At 38.8% G+C, this 25,019-nt stretch overlaps 1 protein-coding gene across 7 annotated transcripts in view; it reads right to left on the minus strand.

Annotated features, from left to right (window-relative positions):
• Window positions 1–25,019, minus strand: part of FHIT (fragile histidine triad diadenosine triphosphatase) — a 1,436,343-nt gene that overhangs the window by 752,557 nt on the left and 658,767 nt on the right. For all 7 annotated transcript variants that reach the window (XM_027121278.1, XM_027121279.1, XM_027121276.1 and 4 more), the window contains one exon: window positions 16,410–16,530. In XM_027121278.1, coding sequence (XP_026977079.1) covers window positions 16,410–16,530 — 121 coding nt within the window. The remainder of the gene's footprint in view (window positions 1–16,409; window positions 16,531–25,019) is intronic.

Here is a 25,019-nt window from a genome sequence, read left to right on the forward strand (position 1 = left end):
AGCAGTTGCCTTCTGTATTGAGGTGCTCCTATGTTGGGTGCATATAAATTTATAATTGTTATTTCTTCTTCTTGGATTGACCCTTGATCATTATGTAGTGTCCTTCTTTGTCTCTTGTAACATTCTTTATTTTAAACTCTATTTTATCTGATATGAGTATTGCTACTCCAGCTTTTTTTTGATTTCCATTTGCATGGAATTTCTTTTTCCATCCCCTCACTTTCAGTCTGTATGTGTCCCTAGGTCTGAAGTGGGGCTCTTGTAGACAGCATATATATGGGACTTGTTTTTGTATCCATTCAGCGAGCCTGTGCCTTTTGGTTGGAGCATTTAATCCATTCATGTTTAAGGTAATTATCGATATGTATATTCCTATTACCATTTTCTTAATTGTTTTGGGTTTGTTTTTGTAGGTCCTTTTCTTCTCTTGTGTTTCCTACTTAGAGAAGTTCCTTTAGCATTTGCTGTAGAACTGGTTTGGTGGTGCTGAATTCTCTTAGCTTTTGCTTGTCTGTAAAGCTTTTGATTTCTCCATCGAATCTGAATGAGATCATTGCTGGGGAGAGTAATCTTGGTTGTAGGTTCTTCCCTTTCATCACTTTAAGTATCTCATGCCACTCTCTTCTGGCTTGTAGAGTTTCTACTGAGAAATCAGCTGTTAACCTTATGGGAGTTCCCTTGTATGTTATTTGTCATTTTTCCCTTGCTGCTTTCAATAATTTTTCTTTGTCTTTAATTTTTGCCAATTTGATTATTATGGACTTGGGTGGCTATTTCCTTTCGCAGGCTAGGGAAGTTTTCAACTATAATCTCTCCAAATATTTTCTCGGGTCCTTTCTCTTTCTCTTCTCCTCTGGGACCCCTAAAATGCGAATGTTGGTGCATTTAATGTGTCCCAGAGGTCTCTTAGGCTGTCTTCATTTTTTTTTGTTCTTTTTTCTTTATTCTGTTCCGCAGCCATAAATTCCACCATTCTGTCTTCCAGGTCACTTATCCGTTCTTCTGCCTCAGTTTTTCTGCTATTGATTCCTTCTAGTGTCGTTTTCATTTCTGTTATTGTTTTGTTCCTCTATGTTTGTTCTTTAATTCTTCTAGGTCTTAAATATTTCTTGCATCTTCTTGATCTCTGCCTCCATTCTTTTTCTGAGGTCCTGGATCATCTTCACTATCATTATTCTGAATTCTTTTTCTGGAAGGTTGCCTATCTCCACTTCATTTAGTTGTTTTTCTGGGGTTTTATCTTGTTCCTTCATCTGGTACATAGTCCTCTTCCTTTTCATCTTGTCTATCTTTCTGTGAATGTGGTTTTTGTTCCACAGGCTGCAGGATTGTAGTTCTTCTTGCTTCTGCTGTCTGCCCTCTGGTGGATGAGGCTATCTAAGAGGCTTGTGCAAGTTTCCTGATGGGAGAGACTGGTGGTGGGTAGAGCTGGCTGTTGCTCTGTGGGGCAGAGCTCAGTATAAGTTTAATCTGCTTGACTGCTGATGGGTGGGGCTGGGTTCCCTCCCTGTTGGTTGTTTGGCCTGAGGTGACCCAACACTGGAGCCTGAATGCTCTTTGGTAGGGCCAATGGTGGACTCTGGGAGGGCTCACACCAAGGAGTATCTCCCAGAACTTGTGCCACCATTGTCCCCATCCCCACAGCGAGCCACAGCCACCCACTGCCTCTGCAGGAGACCCTCCAACACCAGCAGGTGGGTCTGGTTCAGTCTCCCCTGGGGTAACTGCTCCTTCCCCTGGGTCCCGATGCACACACTGCTTTGTGTGTGCCCTCCAAGAGTGGAGTCTCTGTTTCCCCCAGTCCTGTCAGGGTCCTGCAATCAAATCCTGCTAGCCTTCAAAGTCTGATTCTCTAGGAATTCCTCCTCCCATTGTCGGACCCCCAGGTTCGGAAGCCTGACGTGGGGCTCAGAACCTTCACTCCAGTGGGTGGACTTTTGTGGTATAAGTGTTCTCCAGTTTGTGTCACCCACCCAGCAGTTACAGGATTTGATTTTATTGTGATTGCGCCCCTCCTACCGTCTCATTGCGGCTTCTACTTTGTCTTTGGATGTGAAGTATCTTTTCTGGTGAGTCCCAGTGTCTTCCTGTCGATGACTGTTCAGCAGTTAGTTGTGATTCTGGTGTTCTCACAAGAGGGAGTGAGAGCACGTCCTTCTAGTCCACCATCTTGGTTCAGGCTCGAATATTTGTCAATTTAAACAGTGCGTAACATTTTAGCATTTAACGTTTTTAGTGATTCCAGTTTAAGAAATTAATCAGGAATGTGACCAAAGATCCTTCACTAAAATATTCATTACATGTAGGTTGAACAGTAAATAGTAAATTATAGTAGATCTATACGGTACACTACAACTCCATCAATAAAAATCCTAGTGTTATTAAAACATCAGAAAATGTCAAAATAGGTTAAAAAGATCAAGTTATAAAATATTTCTCTCTCCTAAAGAGACATTAAAAAATTAAAAAAAATTAGAAAGAAATAAACTGAAATTTTAGCTGGGGTTATTTCTGGGTAATGAGATTATGGATAGTTTTTATTTTGTGTAATGGGAAGATATTCTTATAATTAGAAAAAATAAATGCAAGAGTTAAAAATCTGTTACACCTAGTATAAACTAGATTGCTTTTACATATACATAATTTAAACAAAACATTTATTTAGTCAAGCAATTCATTAGCTGCTTAAAGCATCTGGTATTCTTAATGCAATCTCTTAGTTATAGGTTAACTCATTTTCTCCATTACATTTCAGTAGTTTCAGGACTCTATGAGTGCTAAGTACCTACTGTGTACTGATTATTATATCAGGAGGCTGAGATGTGCAAAAACAGAGATGAAGGAAAAAACAAAGAAAAAAAGAGTAGCTTCATTTGAAACAATAAAAAGAGAAGCCTACAGTCCAGAAAGTGAGTCAGTTCTGGCCCAAACCCTTCCAGCATGTGCAGGTCAAGCACTGCAAAACAAAGGCCTATTGTTTATCAGCAAATTGTTAGCAGTCTCATGACCTTGAGGATTGCACAGAGGTGCTTGACTTACCAAAAAAAAAAAAAAAAATTCCATTAAAATTAGTTCAAAGAGAAGGACACAAAGGTGGTGTGAGAGGGTCATTTTTCAGTGCTGTGTGTGGAGGAGAGAGATGAGTACAGTAACTCCCATTACAATTAATCAGAGTGGAGCAACTAGACTAATCTAAACCCCCTGAGGATTTAATTTAAAAATCAACCCTGGCAAAGCAACTCTCACCCATGAACGAACCCCACGCTTGTTCACTTAGCTACTCTTTCCAGGCACTAAAGACAGTAGAAAAGAATAACTTTTTTTTTTTAACCACACCTCACAGGAAAAAAAAAAAAAAGCTCATAGAATGTCAAATTCCCATCATTTTTCAGGTTTATTTTAAATCCTGGGTATTATTTTAATGCCATTTTTAACTGAGTACTTTAAAAGTGGTTCTGGGTTATTCCAGTTGCTATGTGATATTCACAAAGAAATCCAGAAATTTCCTTAATTTGATTTAAGCTTCAGTTTTATGAACTTAGGGCCACAATTAATGGCACCCCTTATCCAATACCAAGCCCTTGATCAGCCTCAAAGTATCAGGATAAAGGACAAAGAAAAAAGAATTATTATTATGCCATGGTTCCACAGCCAAATCCATTCATTCTTCCGACTTTCACATCATCTCGATTTAGTCCTCAAAATAGTCCAGGAGGCTAAGGTATCTTTATTTTCAGATGAGGAAACAAAACAAAAAAAAGATGAAATCACTTGACTAGAGTCCCCCAAATGGGACTAATATCCAGTTTTCCAACTCCCTGTCCCAAACTCACTGGTAGTTTCAATAGGTATAAATGGTTCTGCACCCAAAGAGGATAAACAACACACTAGACCCACTAGCAGTCAAACTCTTTCTCCTTCCTGCAAGTTCAACAATGGTGGCGACAGGACAGGGACAGAGACTCACTAATCATCGTTTCCCTGTGGTTTGAGTTCTGTACTGGGTCAGGGAAGGCCTCTGTGAGGAGGTGACGACACAGGAACTAGAACGGAGAAAATGAGAACTGGGGAGGCATGTGAGAGTCAGAGGGAAGCACATTCATGGTGGAGACAAGCCTGGTGCCAAGGCCCAGTGGGGGGAGTAGCTCGCTGAGGCGGGGGCCAGAAATCCAGGAGGCCAAAGTGAAGACTCAAGATTTTATTCTAATTGAAAGCAACCACCACTAACGATTCTTAAAGCAAGGGAATAACGTGGTCTAATGTCTATATTAGGAAGACCATGCCAGCTGCTATGTTATGCTAGATTGAAGGGCGGGGGAGGGAAGTGGTTGGGAGGTGGTGTAAACAAGGAAGCAGAGAAATGATTGTGCCTGGTCCAGGCACGATTTGGCAGGAGTGGTGCAGATGGCGAGCAGCAGACTCAGGACATCTTTCTGAGGGAGAGCCTCTGTGTGTATTGTAAGGATGTTTTGAGGATGCTCTCGGTTACAAGTTCTGGCATCATCTCCATGAGGAAAGAGCCACAGAAACTCTAACTGATCCCTGAGCAAACCAGACAGCAATTCCTGCCCTCATAGAACTCACATTCCAGTCAGTCTGAGACACAAAAAATGAGTTACACACTAAGTGAGACTATTAATGCCACAAAGAAAAAGAAATGGAATGGGGTACTGAAATCTTAAATAAAGGGGAAGACCATCCTGAGATGATGTTTGCATACAATTAGAATAGAGGTCTGAAGGAGATCAGAAGGCATGGCATACGTGCATCAGGGGAATAGCATTCCAAGAACACAGAAGAGCTGGTTCAAGGGCCACGAGGGAGGAGTGTGCTTAGAACGTTCAAAGAACAACAAGGACATGGCTGTGGTAGGCACGGAGCGAGTGTCCTGTGGCTGCCATAACAAATTACCACAAACTGGGGGCTTAAAACAACAGAAATTGATTCTCTGAGTTTTAGAAGTCAGAAGTCTGAAATCTAAGTGTCAGAAGGGCTAGACTCCTTTTGGAGGCTCTTGGAGAGAAAGAATCTGGTCTTTGCCTCTTCCAGCTTCTGGTAGCTGTCAGCACCCCTTGACTTGTGGCCACATCACTCTCGTCTCTGACCCCCGGTCACATTGCCTCCTCCTTCTTTTTTTTTTTTTTTTTTTTTGGTACGCCGGCCTCTCACTGTTGTGGCCTCTCCAGAGCACAGGCTCCGGACACGCAGGCTCAGCAGCCATGGCTCATGGGCCTAGCTGCTCTGCGGCATGTGCGATCCTCCCGGACCAGGGCACGAACCCGCGTCCCCTGCATCGGCAGGCGGACTCTCAACCACTGCGCCACCAGGGAAGCCCTCCTCCTCACTCTTATACGGACACTTGCCATGGGATTTAGAGTCCACCCAGCTAATCCTGAGTGAGCTTCTCATCTCAAAATCCTCAACTTAATTACATCTGCAAAGACCCTTCTCCATGTAACGTAACATTCACAGGTTCCAGGTATTAGGACACGGACATATCTGTTAGGAAATCACCATTCAACCTCCTACTGCAGTGATGACAGTAGATGCAATCATCAGTGACAACTTGTGGTGGTGGGGCGGGGACGTATGCAGTTCACGTAGGACCCTTATAGATAATTATGATAACTTTGGCTTGAGTTTGAAGAAACTACGAAGCCATTAAGGGATATAAGCAGAGAAGTGACATGGACTCAACATGTTTAATAGGATCGATCATTCTGGCCACTGTATTGCAAAAAAAGTCCAACAGCATTCAACCCTTAAATTGGTCCTTCTTCAGCTCAAGACTGTGCCAAATTTAGATTAGAACTGGAAAAGATGAGAAGAACCTGGCATATAATAGGCCTTCAGAAAATATCCATTAAAAAATGAATGTTCCTTTACCTAACCACACTGTTTTGAAACAAAATTAATCCCCCAAAAACATATAAACCATCTACTATATTCAAGGTTCCATTGCTAAGAATGAAAGCAATCAACAAATCACATACTGCTATCTAACATGGCATTGAGTGACAAACCACATTTTTCTTGAGGATTTATGTCATCACTCGGCTTGTATAAAGAGTAATTGAAGAAACTCAGCTCAGTGGGGGCAAAGACATGCCCCAGTTGTGTTCTTTGCTATCGCTCTTCCAGTCATACTAAGTTAAGTCCCTTCCCAGGCCCTTTAACAACATCTTGGGCAGAATCTATAACTTTGCAAGTCACTTTTCATAATTAAAAGCATCTCTAGTTTAACAATCCAACCTCAGATTAAAATTTCAAGTCCTGTCTAACACAGATTTGAGATGCAACCTTGAGTGTTTAGAGCTCTCTACCAACTTCTTCCCTTGCTCCTGAGACTGAGCTACTCCGGTATTAGAGGCACACTTGCCTGTCAGCAGGTGAAAGGCAGTTTCCCCTGGTCCATTTCCAGTTCCATCTGCTGAGAACTTCTGCAAATATGGTGGTCTCTGCATGGTTCGGAATTGATAGACTTGGAGGTATTCAAGTTTCACCTTCACTCTATCTGCTTCTGAAAACCCATTCACAAAAGGATGGTCATGTCTCCCTTTGTAACTCTGCCAGTGGTTTATGATCCAATCCCCTTTCTGGATAGGCCATGCCTCAGTTGGAACAATATCTACCTGACCAGCCTCATGGCACCTACCCACTGATATTCACGTTTTTTGTTTTTTTTAAACAAGAACCAGGGCAGGTACCTGTGCGTTTCCTCCAAGGGCTGTGGAAAATTGGGATGGGGTAGAAAAGTTGCTCCCATCTTCTTTTCAGGAACATTACTGCTCAGTCTCTTCTTGCCCTGCAAAAAGCCTCTCCCTATCCACTTACCCACTACTCAGAAATAGGCAGATGAGAGGCAAGCACCGCTTTGTATTCCTGTGCAATCTCACACTCCGTAGGGCAAATGGGAAGCGCTGCACAGCACCGCCACCTGAGAGCAGTGCCTACACGGCCTGCGGGTTCTGCAGCTCAGTCAACATCAAGCCAGGGAACAGGATGCCAGCACCTCTTCATGGAATCATCCCGCCCAGGGCTTTGAGCTACCTCCTGCACATGACTTTCCGGGCCAGTAGGGGGTGCCAGAAAGAGGGAAGAGAATACACTCTTGGCATTCCTCTATCCACTATACTTCCCCTGACCAGTTCTCCCCTTAGAGTTTGGGAACGTGGGGATGTGATTCAACATGGTGGGTCTGGTTCTGGTGCTGCCACTTAGTAATGGGAGTGTGGCTCTCTCTCACATACGCGTATCTCACCAGAAAGGATGTCAACCTTTCTGTTTAGGCCCTAGTTGCTCATATTCAAGGACAATATGAAAAGTCCCACTCAATGTCTCTTCCAACCCTGAATCTCAATTACATTATTGCAGATATAGCTCCATGATTAAAAAGCTTCTAGGAGTCATTTGGCCCCTAAACAGAATAGAAAATACTAACTAGTGCTCTAGATATTTACATTAGAAACTAAAGATTTTAATGTGATTTCTGTTGATTTATTTTATCTTGACACATCTTATTTAACAAGTTTTAAAGCAATCATCTTTGGTGAATGGAAAGGGATCGTGGTTTACTGTTAAAGCATTAGCACTCAACAGATAATTCTTAGTTCCAACAAATCTTGAACTGGAAATAAATCTTGAAGATGAAAAGATTTCTTGATAACTACTGTCATTTCAAAACCTATTAGAAAAGAGAAAAATTAGAGAGCCAGATGAATTTCACTCCTCCTGGACTCATTTTACCTGGGAGCAAATTAGGCTGCTCGCCAACGTAAGTGTCTGGTGCCACACTCACAGCACAGCGGAGTCAGGCTTAAGCCTCATAGATTTTCAGAGGTCATCAAGGTTAGTCCCAGTCCTAAATGAAAATGATGGTTACGGCCAAACAACAAAGTCACCAAATTATCAGTGAAAATTATAAATGACAGAGTATAGATTGACAGCAATATAGCACTGGAAAGTAGGAATAATGGGGACGTTTAAGACTCCAGGGAAAATAACTCCCAGCCAAAGATACAAAAAGGTTTGCTGCACATGGGACAGTAACCAGAAGCGGCAGAAAGAGCCACAGAATGAGGATCAAGAGTTTTGGGTGAAGTCTTGACTCCCATGAAGTAGGGCCAGCATTGGCCTGACACTCAGCTTTCCCATTCCAAGTGCCCACAGAGAGGACAGGACAAAATAGTGACCCCAACAATGATTGCCCATCATAAAATATTTTAATTTACTTAATTTATTTCTATGATATTATTTTCAGTAAAAGATATAAGCAAGTTGAATGTGTATATATACACACTCTTCACCCCCAATACACTCACACACGGGAAACAGACCGAGAAAACACTGCCACAGTCTCCTCTTGCTACAGTTAAAGCTTTCCCCTTAACTGGTGTTAGGCAGTTACCATTTCACTGCGAGGAAGCCGGCCGTTTAAAACAAAGAATTTTGCTGTTTTTACTTCCCTGGTGACTCTCCTATTCTGCCAGACTTTATGGTGTGGAAGAACAAATACCAGGCTTGAGCCCTAGGACGTAGCGGCAGCTTCCTCCTATCAGTGTCCGTCTCTAAAACCAGGGCTGGCCATTCCTGTTTTTAAAATATTGCAGTAGTTCTGTCCTTACTGCCTCCTGAGGGCCACTCACACCTCTCTGTCTCCTCCCCTGGGACTCTCCAGATCTCCCCACAATGGAGAAATTAAGAGGATGATTTCTGGCAGAGCGGAGAACTTCCAGGAACTACACTCACATTGGTCAGCGACACGTGTCATACTAATTGTTGCATATAAAAATAACTCTTCTACCTAAGACATATCCAGCCAATCCTAACTCCCAACTGTGTGTCGACCTAAGCCAAACCAGGACTCTTGAGGCATATTTAAAGCCTAGAACAGCAATCTCCGGGAAATAATTTAGATTGCGAAACTAGTTCAGGTATCTAGTATTGTAGAGGGTTCTTAGGATAAGGCCAATTTGTGCCCAAGAGCTATTTGCAAATTTATAGGTATTTTTTCAGTCAGTTAGTTTGAGAAAGGAAATGGGAGCTAAGTACATAAATTAGATCATTAATTTGCAATAAATATAAATTATGCTAATTCTAAGAACTGAACATAAATTATATATATGTAATATATAAGGAATACACATAAGGCTCTATTAGCAAAAGAAAGGCATCTTGACTTATTGTATTGTAGAAAACCCATGTATATTCATTCAATAGATTTTAACAGTTTTGATATGTGCATGAAAATATAGGATAAACATGAACTGCCTACTGATGTTCTAACAAATCTATATTCATTCCAAATGGAAATTAGGATATACTTTGCATTATTTGAGTTAATTACATGACATTTCTTATGAATAATGATGTGTTATTCCATTCATTACTTCTAATTATGTTCCGTTACAAGTGCAAGGCTGGCAACACCACAACCAGCCTTTTCCTATTCCTCACAATCTGATGGCTTGCATGGAAAGCAGGTCAAAAATATGCCCAGAATATAATGAAAAGAGTTCAGATATTGTTAACCATGACAGTTTAAAATTACCTGAGGAAAGTTTCACATAGAAATAAATAGAAATGGGGAATGGCTTTCCATGTTACAGGATACTCATTTTTGCAATTAATATGAGAACTATTCAAAGTGTTATTTTAATACATATAATTATCACCCTACCATTTGCTAGAGCTGGAGGGAGAGCATCCCAAATGTGGTCCTTCACCCCCGCCTAACTCGCACACATACTAGCAGAATTATATTCTGTAAGAGATTGGCAGATGGTAAAGATATCTTTTTCTGGTTGTAAAAGTGATTCTGTAGGCTTTGTGTGATTCTAAGAGAATACAGGAAACCTCCTAAAAGCTCTCATTAAAAAGCCAGCTGGACTTTCCTCCTCAAATGCATAACCACGGTCAGGCCAGCTCATCTCACCCCACTCACAGCAGGGCCTGAAGCTAGGAGGTAAATCCTATAATGGAGAAGCAGTCAAGGTCAAAGGAAAACAGTCACAACTAAGTAATTAAGCACAGGAGCCAAGTGAACCATAAGACCACCACTAGCCAGTATCCTCACCAACCGATAGGCTACAAGGAGCCAGGGAGAGATGGTGGACAACAGGAAGGGGCCTGGCTGAGGTCTAGAGACCAATATGTACATGCCTCAGGCACACTGTTTCATGGGTGAGTCACCTTTATTTGAAGGGGCCAGGGCAAAAGGTATAAAATCCATACATTTTTCTCCAACCAATTTCAAATGTTCCTCGCACACACACATCTATTAAAGCATCTATTAATCCCTTCGTGTCAGGGGCCAACAATCTATCAGTCTGTCTATTATTATAAAGACGCCAGTCTCAGCTCCAAGAATGAAAAAGAAACTTGGGAGAGGAAGAGCCTTGGCAAGGAGGGCCCCTCTTTCTCCTCTGCTACCCATGACAGTTACTGCCCACTGACCCTGCATGCAGCCTCAGAATCCTACTCAACACTGTGAGCTCACTACCAACTGAAGAGATGGCATTTGAGATAAAACAGATTTGCTCTCTGTGCAGTAATTCCTCAGATGACAGGTCGAGATAGATGACAGTCACACAAGGTTTGCCTTGCAATGGGGGTTGGCAGGATCCTCTGTGGCAGGTTCTGGACACTGAAAAAAGATGTCAGTCAATTTAGTGAATGATGAAAGCATCCAAGAGCTTCCTGTGTTCCTCCTGACCAATGCCATCAAAAACTGGTTCTAGCTGGAAGCAATGTACTCTAATAACCCAAAGGTAGGTGCACATTTATATGGAACTCTTTCCCATAGAAACAGCATAAGAACACTCTGAATAATCACTGCTACATGCAGATATTTTGAACACAAAAATCTGCCAAATAAAATCAAGAAAAATATGACCACAAGAAAACCAACTTTCCCCATTAGAGCTCAGGACAAAGGACGCACGATCGGCTTTGAATATCTCTCCAAGGTATTTTAAGCTAGCTAATATACAATAGGCTTACACAGGGTGAAAAAAAAAAAAAAAAAAAAGGCATATGCTTAGGGACATTTTAAGAGCAAAATATCTATCTTTAGTAATAAAGATTAAAATAGTGCTTGCAGTCACTTTATTTGTACAGGGAGGTTTAAAAAGAAGCTCTTTTGAGAAATGAAAGATCATCAGATCGCTAATAACTGCAGTTTCCTGAACAATTAAAGAAATTCACAAGATTACAATCTACTCAGGAAATGACAAATATTTCTGATTTTTACGGAAGGACTAAAAGGGCACTTTTATCTATAGCATCTATTCCATAAGAAGCACTGTTATGTAATGAAGCTATTTTTATTATCTGTTCCTTTATTTCAAGAGTATTCAATACGGCAATGGTCTGAAAACAGAGAAAATTTAACACTGCTTGGGAAACCAAGGTAAAATTTTGTGTTAAAAGGCATTTGCCAGATTTTTCTTTTTTATCTATTGAAGTTGGACCTTAGAACACAATTTCCCTTGTACCAAACTTTTGTTTCTAATATGTCAGCAGAAATGTCCTTTAAGTTATATAGTCTAATTCTTCACAAATACACTTTGTAAGGCTGTCCTCAATGCATTATCCTAACGTGGCTTGGCCCAGATAACATTCTGTGTGCGATGCTCCCGCTTGGAAAAATCTGCTCTTTTTAACAACTGATTCAATAAACAGTTGACAAATGATTTGTATAATATAGTATGGCCAGCAAGCAAGGTTTGTCTCTGTCATTACACAACACATTCGACCCATCTGCAAACGTGGCCGTTTTCCCCTTACATTAGAGCTCCATATGCCATTCTGAAGAGCAATCCGAAGATCAATACACTGTCTGCTGAAAACAACAGGACATAACAAATGAATAATTTTATTTATAATAAAAGCTCCAGTCCCCAAATGGATTCCACTAATGTTCAAATTCATTTTTCATGCTGAACTCAAGAAGAGAGGTAGACACAGCCCGATGCAAGGGGAGGGGAGTGAAGTATTAACTATATTGGCTCAAATTTTTTCAAGCCACAAACAATAGCTGGGCTGCACCAAGGTACATGAATAAAACGTTCGCCGCCGAATTCTGAAGATGCAATCTCCAAAATGCTTCTGTTCTCTCACCAAGACTCGCTGTAAAGCATTTTCCAGTAACAAGAAATTAATGGATTAAAGACATTCTGACATATGCTTCCACGGTGTTGTACCACAGAAGCCAACGCCTATTCAATAGGCTTTAAACACTGTTTGCAATGAGCAGGAGTGTTTGCTTTAGGTGGGGACAAGGAGGGGTTGTGGCTCTTTTGAGAATGAAGCAAATAGTCTTGCTTCAAAAACATATCTGCAGTCCCTGATCTTACAGTTTTTTTCCTCCTCAGAAAGATATAAAAAAGTCAGTGAGCAAAGTCAAAAGAAAAAAAGGGTAGAAGAGGGGGGAGCAAAATGTTAGAGAGAACACAAGTTCAAAGATGACATTTACAAGTCTCTCTTGAATGGCACACTCCCCAAAGGCCACCTGAATACTCTTGTTAAAAAGAGATCATCAAAAATACAAAATACAATTTTCCGGTTCACATAAGATAGCAATATACTGCCCTTAAAATACAGACTTGTCCATTGGCCAATTAACACGCTAAAAAAGAAAAAAAATGGAAAAGAATCTTTTCCCATTCACTGCATTTAGACTTAACTCAGCACACTCATAACAGAAAAGTAAACAGGACTGTAACTGACAGAGCATGTAGGGAAAGTTGGGAAAATACAGCTTGAATAAGATACTAAAAAATCTGGAATAAAATGGTGACAAGACAGGGCTTTGTGCATGGGAAGACTGAAAAAGCAGGATTTCAGTCTTAACTGAAACTATCCACATGCTCCTCATGTTTACAGATTCACTTTAAATTCAGCCAACATAATACTTTTGGGTACTAAGAAAGCGAGAACGTGCAAAGAGTAAGTTTTGCCCCCACCCCTTCTCAGGAACTAACGATTCAGTGCAGAGACAGACAGAAATGAACACATTTCTGGTCTGATGCAGACTGGGATCAGTGTTTGGCATGATGCCTGGAACAGAGTAGCTCAGTAATAAACTGTTGAATGAATCAACATGACAATAAGGAACCAAGTGTCACACAAAGGATGGAATATTTTTTTCCTAAGAGGGCAGAACAGGTATCCATGCACTTTAGCTGAAATGAAAAGGATGGGAAGGATCTCAAGGTGGAGAGAGAGGCAGGGTAAAGGATGGGGAAAAAAACAAGTAAAGGGAAATACAACACTTGTTTAAGGAAATAGTTGGAAAGTGGGGAGGTTAAGTCAAGATAATGAAAATCTTTTAAAAGGATGCTAAGGAATTTGGACTTTATCCTCAAATAAAAGGAGATTCATTATATTCATCAGTGGTTTGTTTGCAAAAGAACAGGAGAGTGGTAGCATCGGAGCTGTGGTTTAGAGTGAGGTGTAGGCTGGGCTGGGGAAGTCCAGGGGTAGAGATGGTACAAGAAGCTAGATGACCTAGAAGACCCACAGCAAGGGGCTTACCTAGGGCAGGTAGGGTTAGAGCACTCGGGGATTAAAGCCCACTGCAGCCATCTCCCCATTTATTTTATGAAACATTAGTGGGCAGAGCCATCCACAGCTTCAATTCCCAAATCTCGGGACAAAAGAATATCGCTTTCTGCAAGCAAATGAGTAACTTATTAAGATTCTTCTCACAGGTGTCACCTAACAGAGTACCAAGGTAAAGTAAAATATAAAGTTTCAGAATCATCATATAAAAAGGATTGCCTGAATCCATTATCCACTGGCCCTGAAACCACTTTTTTTATTTTATTTTTTATACAGCAGGTTCTTATTAGTTATCTATTTTATACATATTAGTGTATATATGTCATATATGTCAATCCCAATCTCCCAGTTCATCCCACCACCCCGCCCCCTGCTTTCCCACCTTGGTGTCCATACGTTTGTTCTCTACATCTGTGTCTCTATTTCTGCCTTGTAAACCAGTTCATCTGTACTGTTTTTCTAGATTCCACATATACGCATTAATATATGATATTTGTTTTTCTCTTTCTGACTTACTTCACTCTGTATGACAGTCTCTAGGTCCATCCACATCTCTACAAATGACCCAGTTTCATTCCTTTTTATGGCTAATATTCCATTGTATATAGGTACCACATCTTTATCCATTCATCTGTCGATGGGCATTTAGGTTGCTTCCATGACTTGGCTATTGTAAATAGTGCTGCAATGAATATTCGGGTGCATGTGTCTATTTGAATTATGGTTTTCTCTGGGTATATGCCCAGGAGTGGGATTGCTGGGTCATGCCCTGAAACCACTTTAAACACTGTAGATGTAAAACAGCTTTACAGACTATACTGATTACAAAAAAGTTCCAGTTCTCACTGCTCTCATCCCCAGAAAGGGCCGGGTCCTTCTTGCTACCTTCCAAACACACTTCCAAACATTTAATACAATGTTCCCCTTGTCCTTGACATTTACTCAAGAGATGGTGACTGACCAGGACTCATTTCCAAAATGACAATCCCAGTGCCGTCTGAAACAAAACTAGTCGTTATTCACTAACTGTTCACTATGAACATTTTCCTTGAAGTAGACACCTCAACTTTACTTGAGTTCAAACACATATATGACCCGTCTATGCATCACACTTTCAGAGTTGGTTAAAAAGACCATGAAAAATCAAGTTTCGTACTATCAAGAAACAAGTTAAAAAATCACAAAGCAACGTTCATTCCATTATTAACCATTTTTTTAAAAGTGCAACTCTGCAACTTCATGTTCTTTCAGTCCAAGGCATTAAGATTTGTTCATCTCAATTCACATTTTCATCCCAAGTTCCCTCAGTTCTCCGACAAAAGTCAATTAAAAATGGCACCCAACGAGAGATGGCATTTAAACAATATTCTTTCAACACTGGAATTCTCAGACATTTTGCTTAAAAAAATATTCCTCAAAGGAAAACGGCAACCACAAACTTGCAACAATATCAAATGAGAAAATAAAATTATTCTGTTATTTCAAGAACTTCAAAGTCTTTTAGAAAAACTCAATATAAAATTGGTATACAACTTAAAAATTGTTGTTTTTTATCCTTTCTAAATCATTCTAGTTTTTTTACTTCAATAAACAGAAGAATGTAATTTTCTAATCTTGTATACTTATAATTTTAAATATTTTTATAAACTTAAGAGTTAAGTATTATCAAGAAAAATGTATATATTATTTACTAGTTTATTGCTATCATCATTAGTTTTGTAGATTTACAAAATTTAGGTTAAAATTTCCATTCAAGGAATTTGAGAGTCTACCACAGAAATCACAGTTACCTTTTGGTGCATGTTTTGTTAGCTGTATTTTTTTCAGTGTACAATAGTTACGTGGCCAAGAAAGAAGATTATTCATAAAGTTTTCAAGCATTTTGAAAAATCCCATCGGAAAAAATATAACTTACACTAGAAAAAATTTTGACACATTTGTAGATTCAGAATAACTGAGAAATCTATTTCAAAGTAGAATCATGCCTCAATGTGGACATGATCATTATCTTCGAATATGAAATTTTATACTTTGTTGCCCTCTGCATAGTAAATTAAATTAGGGGGGAAAGAGAAAAAAAAAATTCTGAGGAATCAATACAAATGTCATATGCATACAGTCACGAGGGATAATTTCAGTAACATAAAAATAACTCTCCAGAGCATTTCACCAAATCCTGCTTCTCCCACTGCAAAGAACGAAGCTTCTACTGAAACTGATGGTCAATGGAAATAAAATACACTACCACCAATGACACTGGGCAACAATCTAGAAGCTGGGATGTTTTCCAAGAGAAAATGCCATCTCAGACCCTAACGTGAAAAAAATATTTTGTAAGTATACTTTTGTGTTTGAATTTAATTAAAATTCATAGCTTGAATGATCTCCAAGAGGTAAGCAAACCAAGTCAGTCTCAAATCTTCACATAATCTTCACATAACCTTACTTCCACATCACAAGAGGGCCACCCAATCTCTACCTTACTATTAAAATTCCCAATTGATAACTGAAAACAAAGTGCTCAGGATATTCATTGGGTCCATTTTAGAAGCACCTATTTATTTACACAGCTACCATAGTGAAAAGGTCAAGCAAAAAATCACCTCCAAAGCCACGGTTGCTAAGCAACTCTTTTCAGAAGTTCTGCAACAGTGATCAAGCATATTACTGGTGCCACCAACTGGATTCAGAATAAATGTGAATAACATCTTACCTGGTTCCTCCAAAGCGGGAGCGGGGACGATCTTTGCTTAGCTTTTCGGACAGATCCTCGAGGTCAATCCTGTATTTACTTGGTCTGTTAGAATCAGAGGCTTTCTAATTTTTCTCTTTAAAAAAAAGGATACGTCCAGGTACCACAGGTTTCCTGTTCACCAGGGCGAAGGACAGTTCTGTTTTGAGAAACACCACAGAGGGCTTGATGAGATGTTGGCCGAATCTGAATGACATTTCCTCACGGTTTGAATTCTGGAAGAGAAGATGATATAGAAAATGGACATTTATAAAATTCAGTTGAGAAACTCAGCGCATATACCACTTTAAAGAAAACAAAGTCCATTACTACAGATTCTTAGTTGTAAAGAAGACATCATTAAAGCTGTTCCCCATTTAATGTCCACTAAGATGCATTCTGGGTAAGTCCTCCTAAAATATTCCACTCTCTCTATGCTGGTTGGATTTACAGTTTTCAAGCAAAAACTTGTATGTGTCTTCTTAAACCCCTCTGCACTTCGGGGAGCCACCTTAACCCAAATCCACTAGGTCCAATCTGTCAGGTACTATTTTTAACCATCTGTTTCATCATCTTCGCTAAGCTGAAAATTTTTATGGTTAAGCATTGACTATAAACCTTCTCATTCTTAAATAGGTACCTGTGGGGACTCCCTTTTCTCAAATGGTTTTATCTTTGTTTATACAAAAGCAATTTAGAAAAAGTATAAACACTGTTTGACCTTGTGTCTAATTACAAAAGCATGTGGGGTACTCCCAGAGAATTACAGTAAAATTTCAAAACTTAAAGCGAAAAAAATTAAGGAAAAAGAAGGGACAAAATAGAGTTCAAGATGAAAACAATTCCTGGTTGATGCAGATGTATTATGCAGCAAGGTATGTGAAATGTTGCATATCCTCTTTTCTGGAGAAAGCCATGGGTTGAGGTAGTGGGGAGAAGACAGGGGAAAAGCAAGATTTGACACTTGGCATCTAGGTTACCAAGGAATGATTTTCCATCAGTCAGTGCCTATACATGACAACGTTACTTTCTGAATGACTAAAACGCACCTTCCTTGGGAAATCACTTCATTTTTCTAATTCAGGAACCATCCTACTACAAAACTGATGAAAATCGAACCCCTCATGGGAAAATAGAAATAAGACTACAAAAAGGATGACATCAGAAAATGGAGAACCATTTTATAAAGCATACCAATAAATGTGCAATTGTTTAATGATGCTAATATTCTCAATGACCCAAAAGATAGAGGGCTATGCAAAATTCATCTACTTTAGAAGCACTCAAATAGCCGGAACTTAACACATTTCAGGTACAAAGGAATAGTATGGAAGTTTTGCCTCAGTGACACAAATACTGGTTTCTAGAACAATTACAACCATCTCACAAAAAAGAAAGGTCAGTAAGGACGTTGAAAATCATCTAACCCAGTGGTTTTCAAGGTGTGTTCCCTGGAGCAGTAGCATCAACATCACCTGGGGAAATCAGAAAGGCAAATTCTTGAGTCCTACTCCAAACCTATCAAACCAGAAACTCTGGGAGAAGGGCCCAGAAATCTATGCTTTAATCTGCCTGGATGATTCAGAACCACTGATCAAACCCAACTATTCTCCCAATCCTTTCCTGCAGAATCTTTGCCTGGTAGCTGGTTAGCCCAGGCTTGAACATACTCAGTGACAGGACATTCACTATCCATTCCTTCCAAGATTATCAGCTCCAGCAGTTATAGGTTGCCCTCCATACTAAGTCCATCTTTTTGTGATGGATTTATGCCTTGAGGGTTCTATGAAACAAGTATCATGCAAGTGAAAGTGCTTTAGATATCTGAATTTAACCTTTATTTATTCCCTCCAGTTTTTCTAGAATAAACATGCAATTCATTTCAATCATCCTACAAACAGCATTGATTCAAGTGCCCTAAAGCTATTTGTGTGGGGTTTTTTTGGTTTTTTTTTTGCCTGCCCAGCATCCATTTTCTGTAGTTTTGGCCATACCACCCTAATTTTTCCGTGGGTAATACCCCACCATATTCCATACGTTGGGCCACTCCTACTGCCTGGTTCTAGGGATGGGAAAGTGACCCAGGCATCAGTAGTCTTTTGTCACATGAGTGATTCAGGAGTGAACACAGGACAAAAAACGAGCCAATCAAAGGAAGGATATCCATGGAAGGATTACTGCTGATACTATGGGGAAAGGGCTTTCTTTCTTCTAAGATGCCAAACTGGTAGGACATGAACCTGGAAGAGCTAGAGGATATACCAACAAGAGGCTGTCTGATATTAGAGCCAACACGGAGGCTAGGAAAGCCAAGATACACAGAGACCCATACCTGACGACACTGTTTGAGCACCTGGATCTAACAGTGCTGGAAGGGTTATATGCCCCTGGAGTTTGTTTCCTCTAACAGATAATTGTACAGAGTTGACTTAAGCATAGGCTCTAGCTGATGAGCTACTACTATGAGGCCATGAAAGGCTCTCCTCTAGATTTCATTTTTCTTCTTATCATCATTTTCATTTCTTCCTCTATGCCCAAACTCGTTCCTTCCTCTCCCACGACAGGGCTTCATTTTTTTAAATATAATTAATGTATTTATAAGCTTCACGGCAGTTTTATAAATATTTTATACATCAAACATATATAGGGCTCTTGTACGTACTTTTTAAATTTGTACAGAAGTTGTATTGTGCTTTAAAACTCATTCTGCCTTTTTCTCTCAACACTGTTTTACAGACTCATTCATGTTGTTATAAACAGATGTAATTTACTCTTTCTCACTGCTTATTCTCTCACTGCATTCCACTGTCATTTTTCTTGTCCATTCTTTTAGTACTGAAGAACTAGCTTTCTCCAGTCTTTCACCACAAATAACACTAATGACCATACTTACATGTATTTCCCTGGGTGTCTAAGCTAGAGTCCTATTATTGGGTTTTACCTTAGGTATTGATACGTACTTAGATTTTTAAAAATATGCACCATTTTGCAATCCTTGAAGCAATATATGCAGATTTCTATTTTCCCACATCTTTGCCAACACTTGGCAGTATCTGATTTCCAAGGTTTATTGATAGGCAAAAGGCATCTTTTATTTTTAATTAGCTTGTCTCCAATGTGATATGTGTATGTGCATGTTTCTCCTTCTATGAATCGCCAATTCGTACTTTGCCCTCTTTTGTATTGGTTTCTTCCCTCCTATTTTTGGATTTTTCTGGAGTCCCTTATATATTTAAATATTGATCTTGGTCTATTAAACATGACAGTTGTATTTTCACCATCTGTTAGTTTTTCTATCGTACACTCCATTGGACAAAAAGCATTCATCTTGATGTATTCAATTTTTTTTATGGTTTGTTCTCTGTGAATATTGTGAAACAAACACTTCTCTACCATAAGGTTACAAAAATGTATTCTTGGGCTTCCCTGGTGGCGCAGTGGTTGAGAGTCCACCTGCCAATGCAGGGGATGCGGGTTTGTGCCCCGGTCCGGGAAGATCCCACATGCTGCGGAGCGGATGGGCCCGTGAGCCATGGCCACTGAGCCTGCACGTCTGGAGCCTGTGCGTCCGGAGCCTGTGCTCCGCAACGGGAGAGGCCACAACAGTGAGAGGCCCACGTACCGCCAAAAAAAAAAAAATGTATTCTTAAATTTTCATCTATCAGCTTTATAAATATTTTCATTCTTAACAGTTAGGTATTTAATCTACTTGGAGCTTTGTTTATGGTATGAAGTACAGAAATGGTTTCATTTTTCTCCTCTTGTGAGCCAAATTTCCTAGCACCAATTGCTGGGAATGATAACACTGAGTTCCCATATGTACACAGGGGTGAATGATAACACTGAGTTCCCATATGTACACAGGGGTGAGTCTGGACTTTATTATATTCTGTTTCTGTGCTAGATGCTGGAGAACAAGGGGAGACAATTTTTTTTTCTCTAAAGGGTCAGATTCAGTCTGTTGTAACTACTCAACCCTATCATGGAAGTATGAAAGCAACCATAGACAATAAATAAAGGAATGGATGTGTCTGTGTCCCAATAAAACTTTATTTGTAAGAAGAGGCAGCAGCCTGGATTTGGTTTGTGGACTGTAGTTTGCCAACTCCTGCTGTATAATGTTCATGCTTTGTAAAGAGAAGGTGCTTCTTTATTTATTCTCTCAAATAAATTTTAGATTCAACTACACCCCTTCAAAAAGACTCTTGCTCAGGCATTGATTAGAATTGCACTGAATTTAAATTTTAATGGGCTAAATATGACATCTTCACAATATTCAACCAATCCATTTATAAATGCTACATTTATGCTCTATAATACTAAAATAAAACTCTTGTAATAGGGTTTTAAATTTCCCTTATATGTTTTATGAATTCTTTCTTAGATTTATTCCTAGATAGCTTTTAGTTTATGTCAGTATTGTAAATGGTATCCTATCATCATCATAGTTTATAATTGGTTACTCCCAATACAGACAAAAGCTATTGATTTTTTTATGTTGTTCTTATAAGCTGGCAACCTAGATGAACTCTTTTATTGCTGTTAATAGTTTCAGCTGATTCTCTTTGGTTTTCTATATAAATGATTTTACTTAGAAATAATAATTATATATTTCATTTCACTTATTCTACTTGTATTTGTCTTACTGCATTGGTCAGGTATCTGGTAATACGTTGGTAAGTAGAAGCAACACAGGCATTCTTGTCTTGCTCCCAATCTTAACAGGAATGAGTTTCAAGTTTTGTTTTCTCCATTAAAAATGACATCTGCAATAGGTTTTTAGGAGAAAGCCTTTAAAAAGCTAAAAAATTCCCTATTTCAAGTTTGCTCAAAAGAGTTGATTTCATCTGGAAAAAAAAACTTAACTTTATTAAATGCTTTTTCTTTATCATTGATCACCCAATCTCTCATTCTTTGCCATTAATGTGGTAAATTACAGTGAAAGATTTTTTTAAACAGTGAAACATCCTTTCACTTTTATGATTAATTCAACTTAGTCACAATGTACTATTTTTTAATAACTTGCTAAATTTGAATTCTCTGGGTTTTTCAATGTCATGAGTCAAGTTGGCCAATATTTTTTACCTGTTTTTTGTTTTCAAAATTAAACTTAATGGCTTGGCTTCTTTCTTTGCTCTATATGAAGTTTTACGAACAGGATTTTCTGTTCCTTGAGAATTAAATAGAATTTGCTTGTCAAACTGTCTGGGCCTCTTTTTATATTTCAGGGATGTGTAGTTCTGATTATCATTACAATTTATTTAATGGTTGTTAAGTGTTTTCTTGCATTAATTTTTTAGCCATATATCCTTTTCACTTGTGTTCATCTGTACTGGTAAAAATTTATATATATTTTTAACAGATTATTATATCTAGCCTATGAAATTTTTCAAAGGACCATTTTTTGGTTCTTTGTTTTTATTAATTTTCTCTATTTTGTTCCTTATTTTCTGTGTTTATATTTGTGTCCCCCTTTTTTTTTCCTTCCTTATTTCTTAAGATTTACCATGTTGCAGTTTTTCTAATTACTCGAGTCAAACATTGAGCTTGTGAAGTTGCAGACTTTCTAGTTCTCTCTTCTGTAACAAAAGCTATATATTGCCATCAAAGTACTCCATTAGCTATCTCTCTCAAATTGTGAACTATTGTGCTTTTATTATCACTCAGCTTTAAAACTGTGCTATTCTTGTTATCATTTCCTATTTAACCTGAGGGTTATTTCATAGTATGTCTTTTCATTTCCAACGTACGGAATGCATTTGCTATCTTTCTATTAATAATGAGTGATTTTAAAGCACATAGTTAGAGAATAGAACCTCGACAGTGTTGATTTATTAGAATTTGAGGCTTCCTTCCTGGTGCATTAAAAGTTGAAGCATGGGCCTAATCCACATGCCCTACAAAATATATGCTGCCTTTGTTGACTAAGCAGTTCTACATACGTGGTAGAGCAAATTCACTGTCATCCAAATCTTCCTCTGCTTACTTTTTGTCTTAATTGTTTCATCAGTTTCTGAAAACACTGCGTTACATTTCTAACTGCAATTGCTTAATCAATGTCAAATGCCAGAAATTACTGCTTACTATATTATGGCACGTGCATAAGTCCCTGCTTATTTTATTCCCTTGATCTATTGTTCCTTTTTCATTTTGTATTTTACAACAGTAAATTTTTCCATCCCCTTATCTTCAATCTGTGTCCTTTTAAAAATTTTTTATAAACATTATAGCATTTAGCTTTCTATCCATTGGACAATCTGTCTTGATTAGTTTAACCTCCATACTATTTCATCTTTTTGTTCCACTTTTTTCTCCTTCCTACCTTCCAGGTAGATCAAGTTTTTTCCTACTGTACAAAAATAAAACATTCTATTTTGTTTCAGTAGTGGTTATTACCTTATTACAATCCATACTAACGCTCAATTTCCCTGTCAATATCTAAAAGTAGATCCCTATCTCTGTCCTTAGCATCTACTTACCACCTTGGATCTCTCAGATCTCATCCTCCACCTTCCCCTTGTCCAATTTCTGATCTTTTAAAATAATATAGTGTTATAATTTCAAATAGTTATTGATATGCTGGTTTTGTTTTTTGGCCACTGCTCACTCCAGTGATATTTTTCATTTATCTTATTTTCAAAGGTCCACAGACATCCCCTTACACCAGGCAGCAATGGGCTCTGGACTACTTCCCCTTATGAATTTTAGCTCCCTCTTTGGTTTCTGCCTCCCACCCCCCACCTTTCTTCCAAAGCTCAACTATGCCTTTGAGTGAATATTTGTATATTTTATATAGCATTTCAAAATTTTTTCTGGTGGACAATTTTCCAATTATCTACCCTATAATATTCCTAGAAACTAAAGTTGTCATTGCTGTCTTCTCTGTGTGTCCTCTTCTTACAAAGACACAAGTCACTGGATTTAGGACCCCCTCCAATCCAGTATAACTTCATCTTAACTAATTATATCTGCAAAGATCTTATTTTCCAATAAGGTTAAGTTCTGAGGTTCCTTTTAGCGGAGATATTATTCAACCCATTACAGAAAACTTTCCTGATTCCTACTGTTTGGATGTCTATTAACCTTTTCCATATAAGGTCTTCAGTTTTCAGGGGATTCTTTATATTCTTGGTCATTATTTTTTTCAAATATTCCCTGACCTCAGTTTATTTCTCTGCCTTCCAGGGATTCTATCTGCTGGGGTTCTGGAAGGCCACCCCAAAATGTGCCTCAGTGACATACGGATTATTTTGTATTAAAGCTACTTAAGAAATGGCCAATGCAAGTGGGACACTCTAACCCTCCTTTCTGTCTCCGTGAAAGCAGGAAGTAAATCTCCCTTATGAAAGGTGCTTTGCTGGCATCGAGAGGTACAAGAACACCCTCATCTCCAGAGGCAGGGAATTCAGGCCAAGAAGCCTGTATAAACAAACCTTGTTACTTCTTTAATTTACTACCCGGAGCCCAAACTCTGTTTAGATTCTTCACTGACTGAACATCCAAAACTTGTTTCTTTGTCCTTTCAGTTCCTCACAAATTTATTGTTTCTTTGTCTAAAAAGTATAAAAGCTGCCTGCCCTGGCCACTTCTTAGGTCCTAGACCACCATGCACATGAACTAAAATTTGTTTCTTTTTCTCCTGTTAATCTCTCTCGTTATCAATTTTGTCATTAGTCTGGCCACCAGAATTCAAGAGGGGTAGAGGGGCAAATTTTTCCCTCTCCGACATATCTAACCCTTCTTTTCCTTCTCCCTCTCAAGTCTTTCTTCAGTCTTCTCATATTTTTTTTCTTCCTGACACCTTTGGGAGACAACCTCAATCCATCTGACTGCTGATGAATATCAGCATGAATATAAGCTATCCACAATGCTGGTTCCTAGTGTTACATATTAGGCTTAATTATGACTCTACTCGAGGCTACCCTGTCTCTCACTTCCCTCCTTCTCAGGCATTACTCTTGCCAATGAGCTCATTTATTTCTAGTGCATTTCCTCTCATGAGTTCAGCCTGCCAACAATTTGAAATGTTAACTGCCCTCTTCACTGTTCCTTCCCTTTTGGTATGCCTACACAACTCACAAACTACCCTTTGTCGAGAGAAAGCATGAAGAGGTGGAATGAGTATTCAAAGCACACGCACTTGAGTCTTGGTTCTATCAATCCCTGATCCTCAGCAATTCACTGAACTTCTCACCCTCAGATATCTCACCTGAAACTAATGGATGACAGATACTGTATAGCACAGGAAACTTTACTCATTATCTTGTAATAACCTATAATGGAAAAGAATCTGATAAAGAATACATACATATTTTTTTGTATATGTGTGTGTGCATGTGTATATATATACACATACATACACATATACATATATATACACACACGTATATATATATATATATGTATATATTGGGTTGGCCAAAAACTTCATTCAGGTTTTTCCCTAAGATGTTATGAAAAACCCGAATGAACGTTTTAGCCAACCCTATATATATAAAACTGAATCATTTTGCTGTATACTTGAAACTAACACAACATTGTAAATTACCTATACTTCAATAAAATAAAAATTTAAAAAATGGTTGAGAGTATATGATGCAAATCTCACTGTCTGTCACATGACATAGGCAGCCCAAAATGGTAATATTTTAATATTTCCTTGCTCAAATCCAATTCTGCCTCTTCTTTAATTGTGGTAAAATTCTGCCCACTTGTGCTGCTAGCA

The sequence above is a fragment of the Aethalodelphis obliquidens genome, unplaced genomic scaffold (assembly GCF_003676395.1).
Source record: "Aethalodelphis obliquidens isolate GAN/ISIS:26980383/991018 unplaced genomic scaffold, ASM367639v1 scaffold22, whole genome shotgun sequence".
Taxonomy (NCBI): domain Eukaryota; kingdom Metazoa; phylum Chordata; class Mammalia; order Artiodactyla; family Delphinidae; genus Aethalodelphis; species Aethalodelphis obliquidens.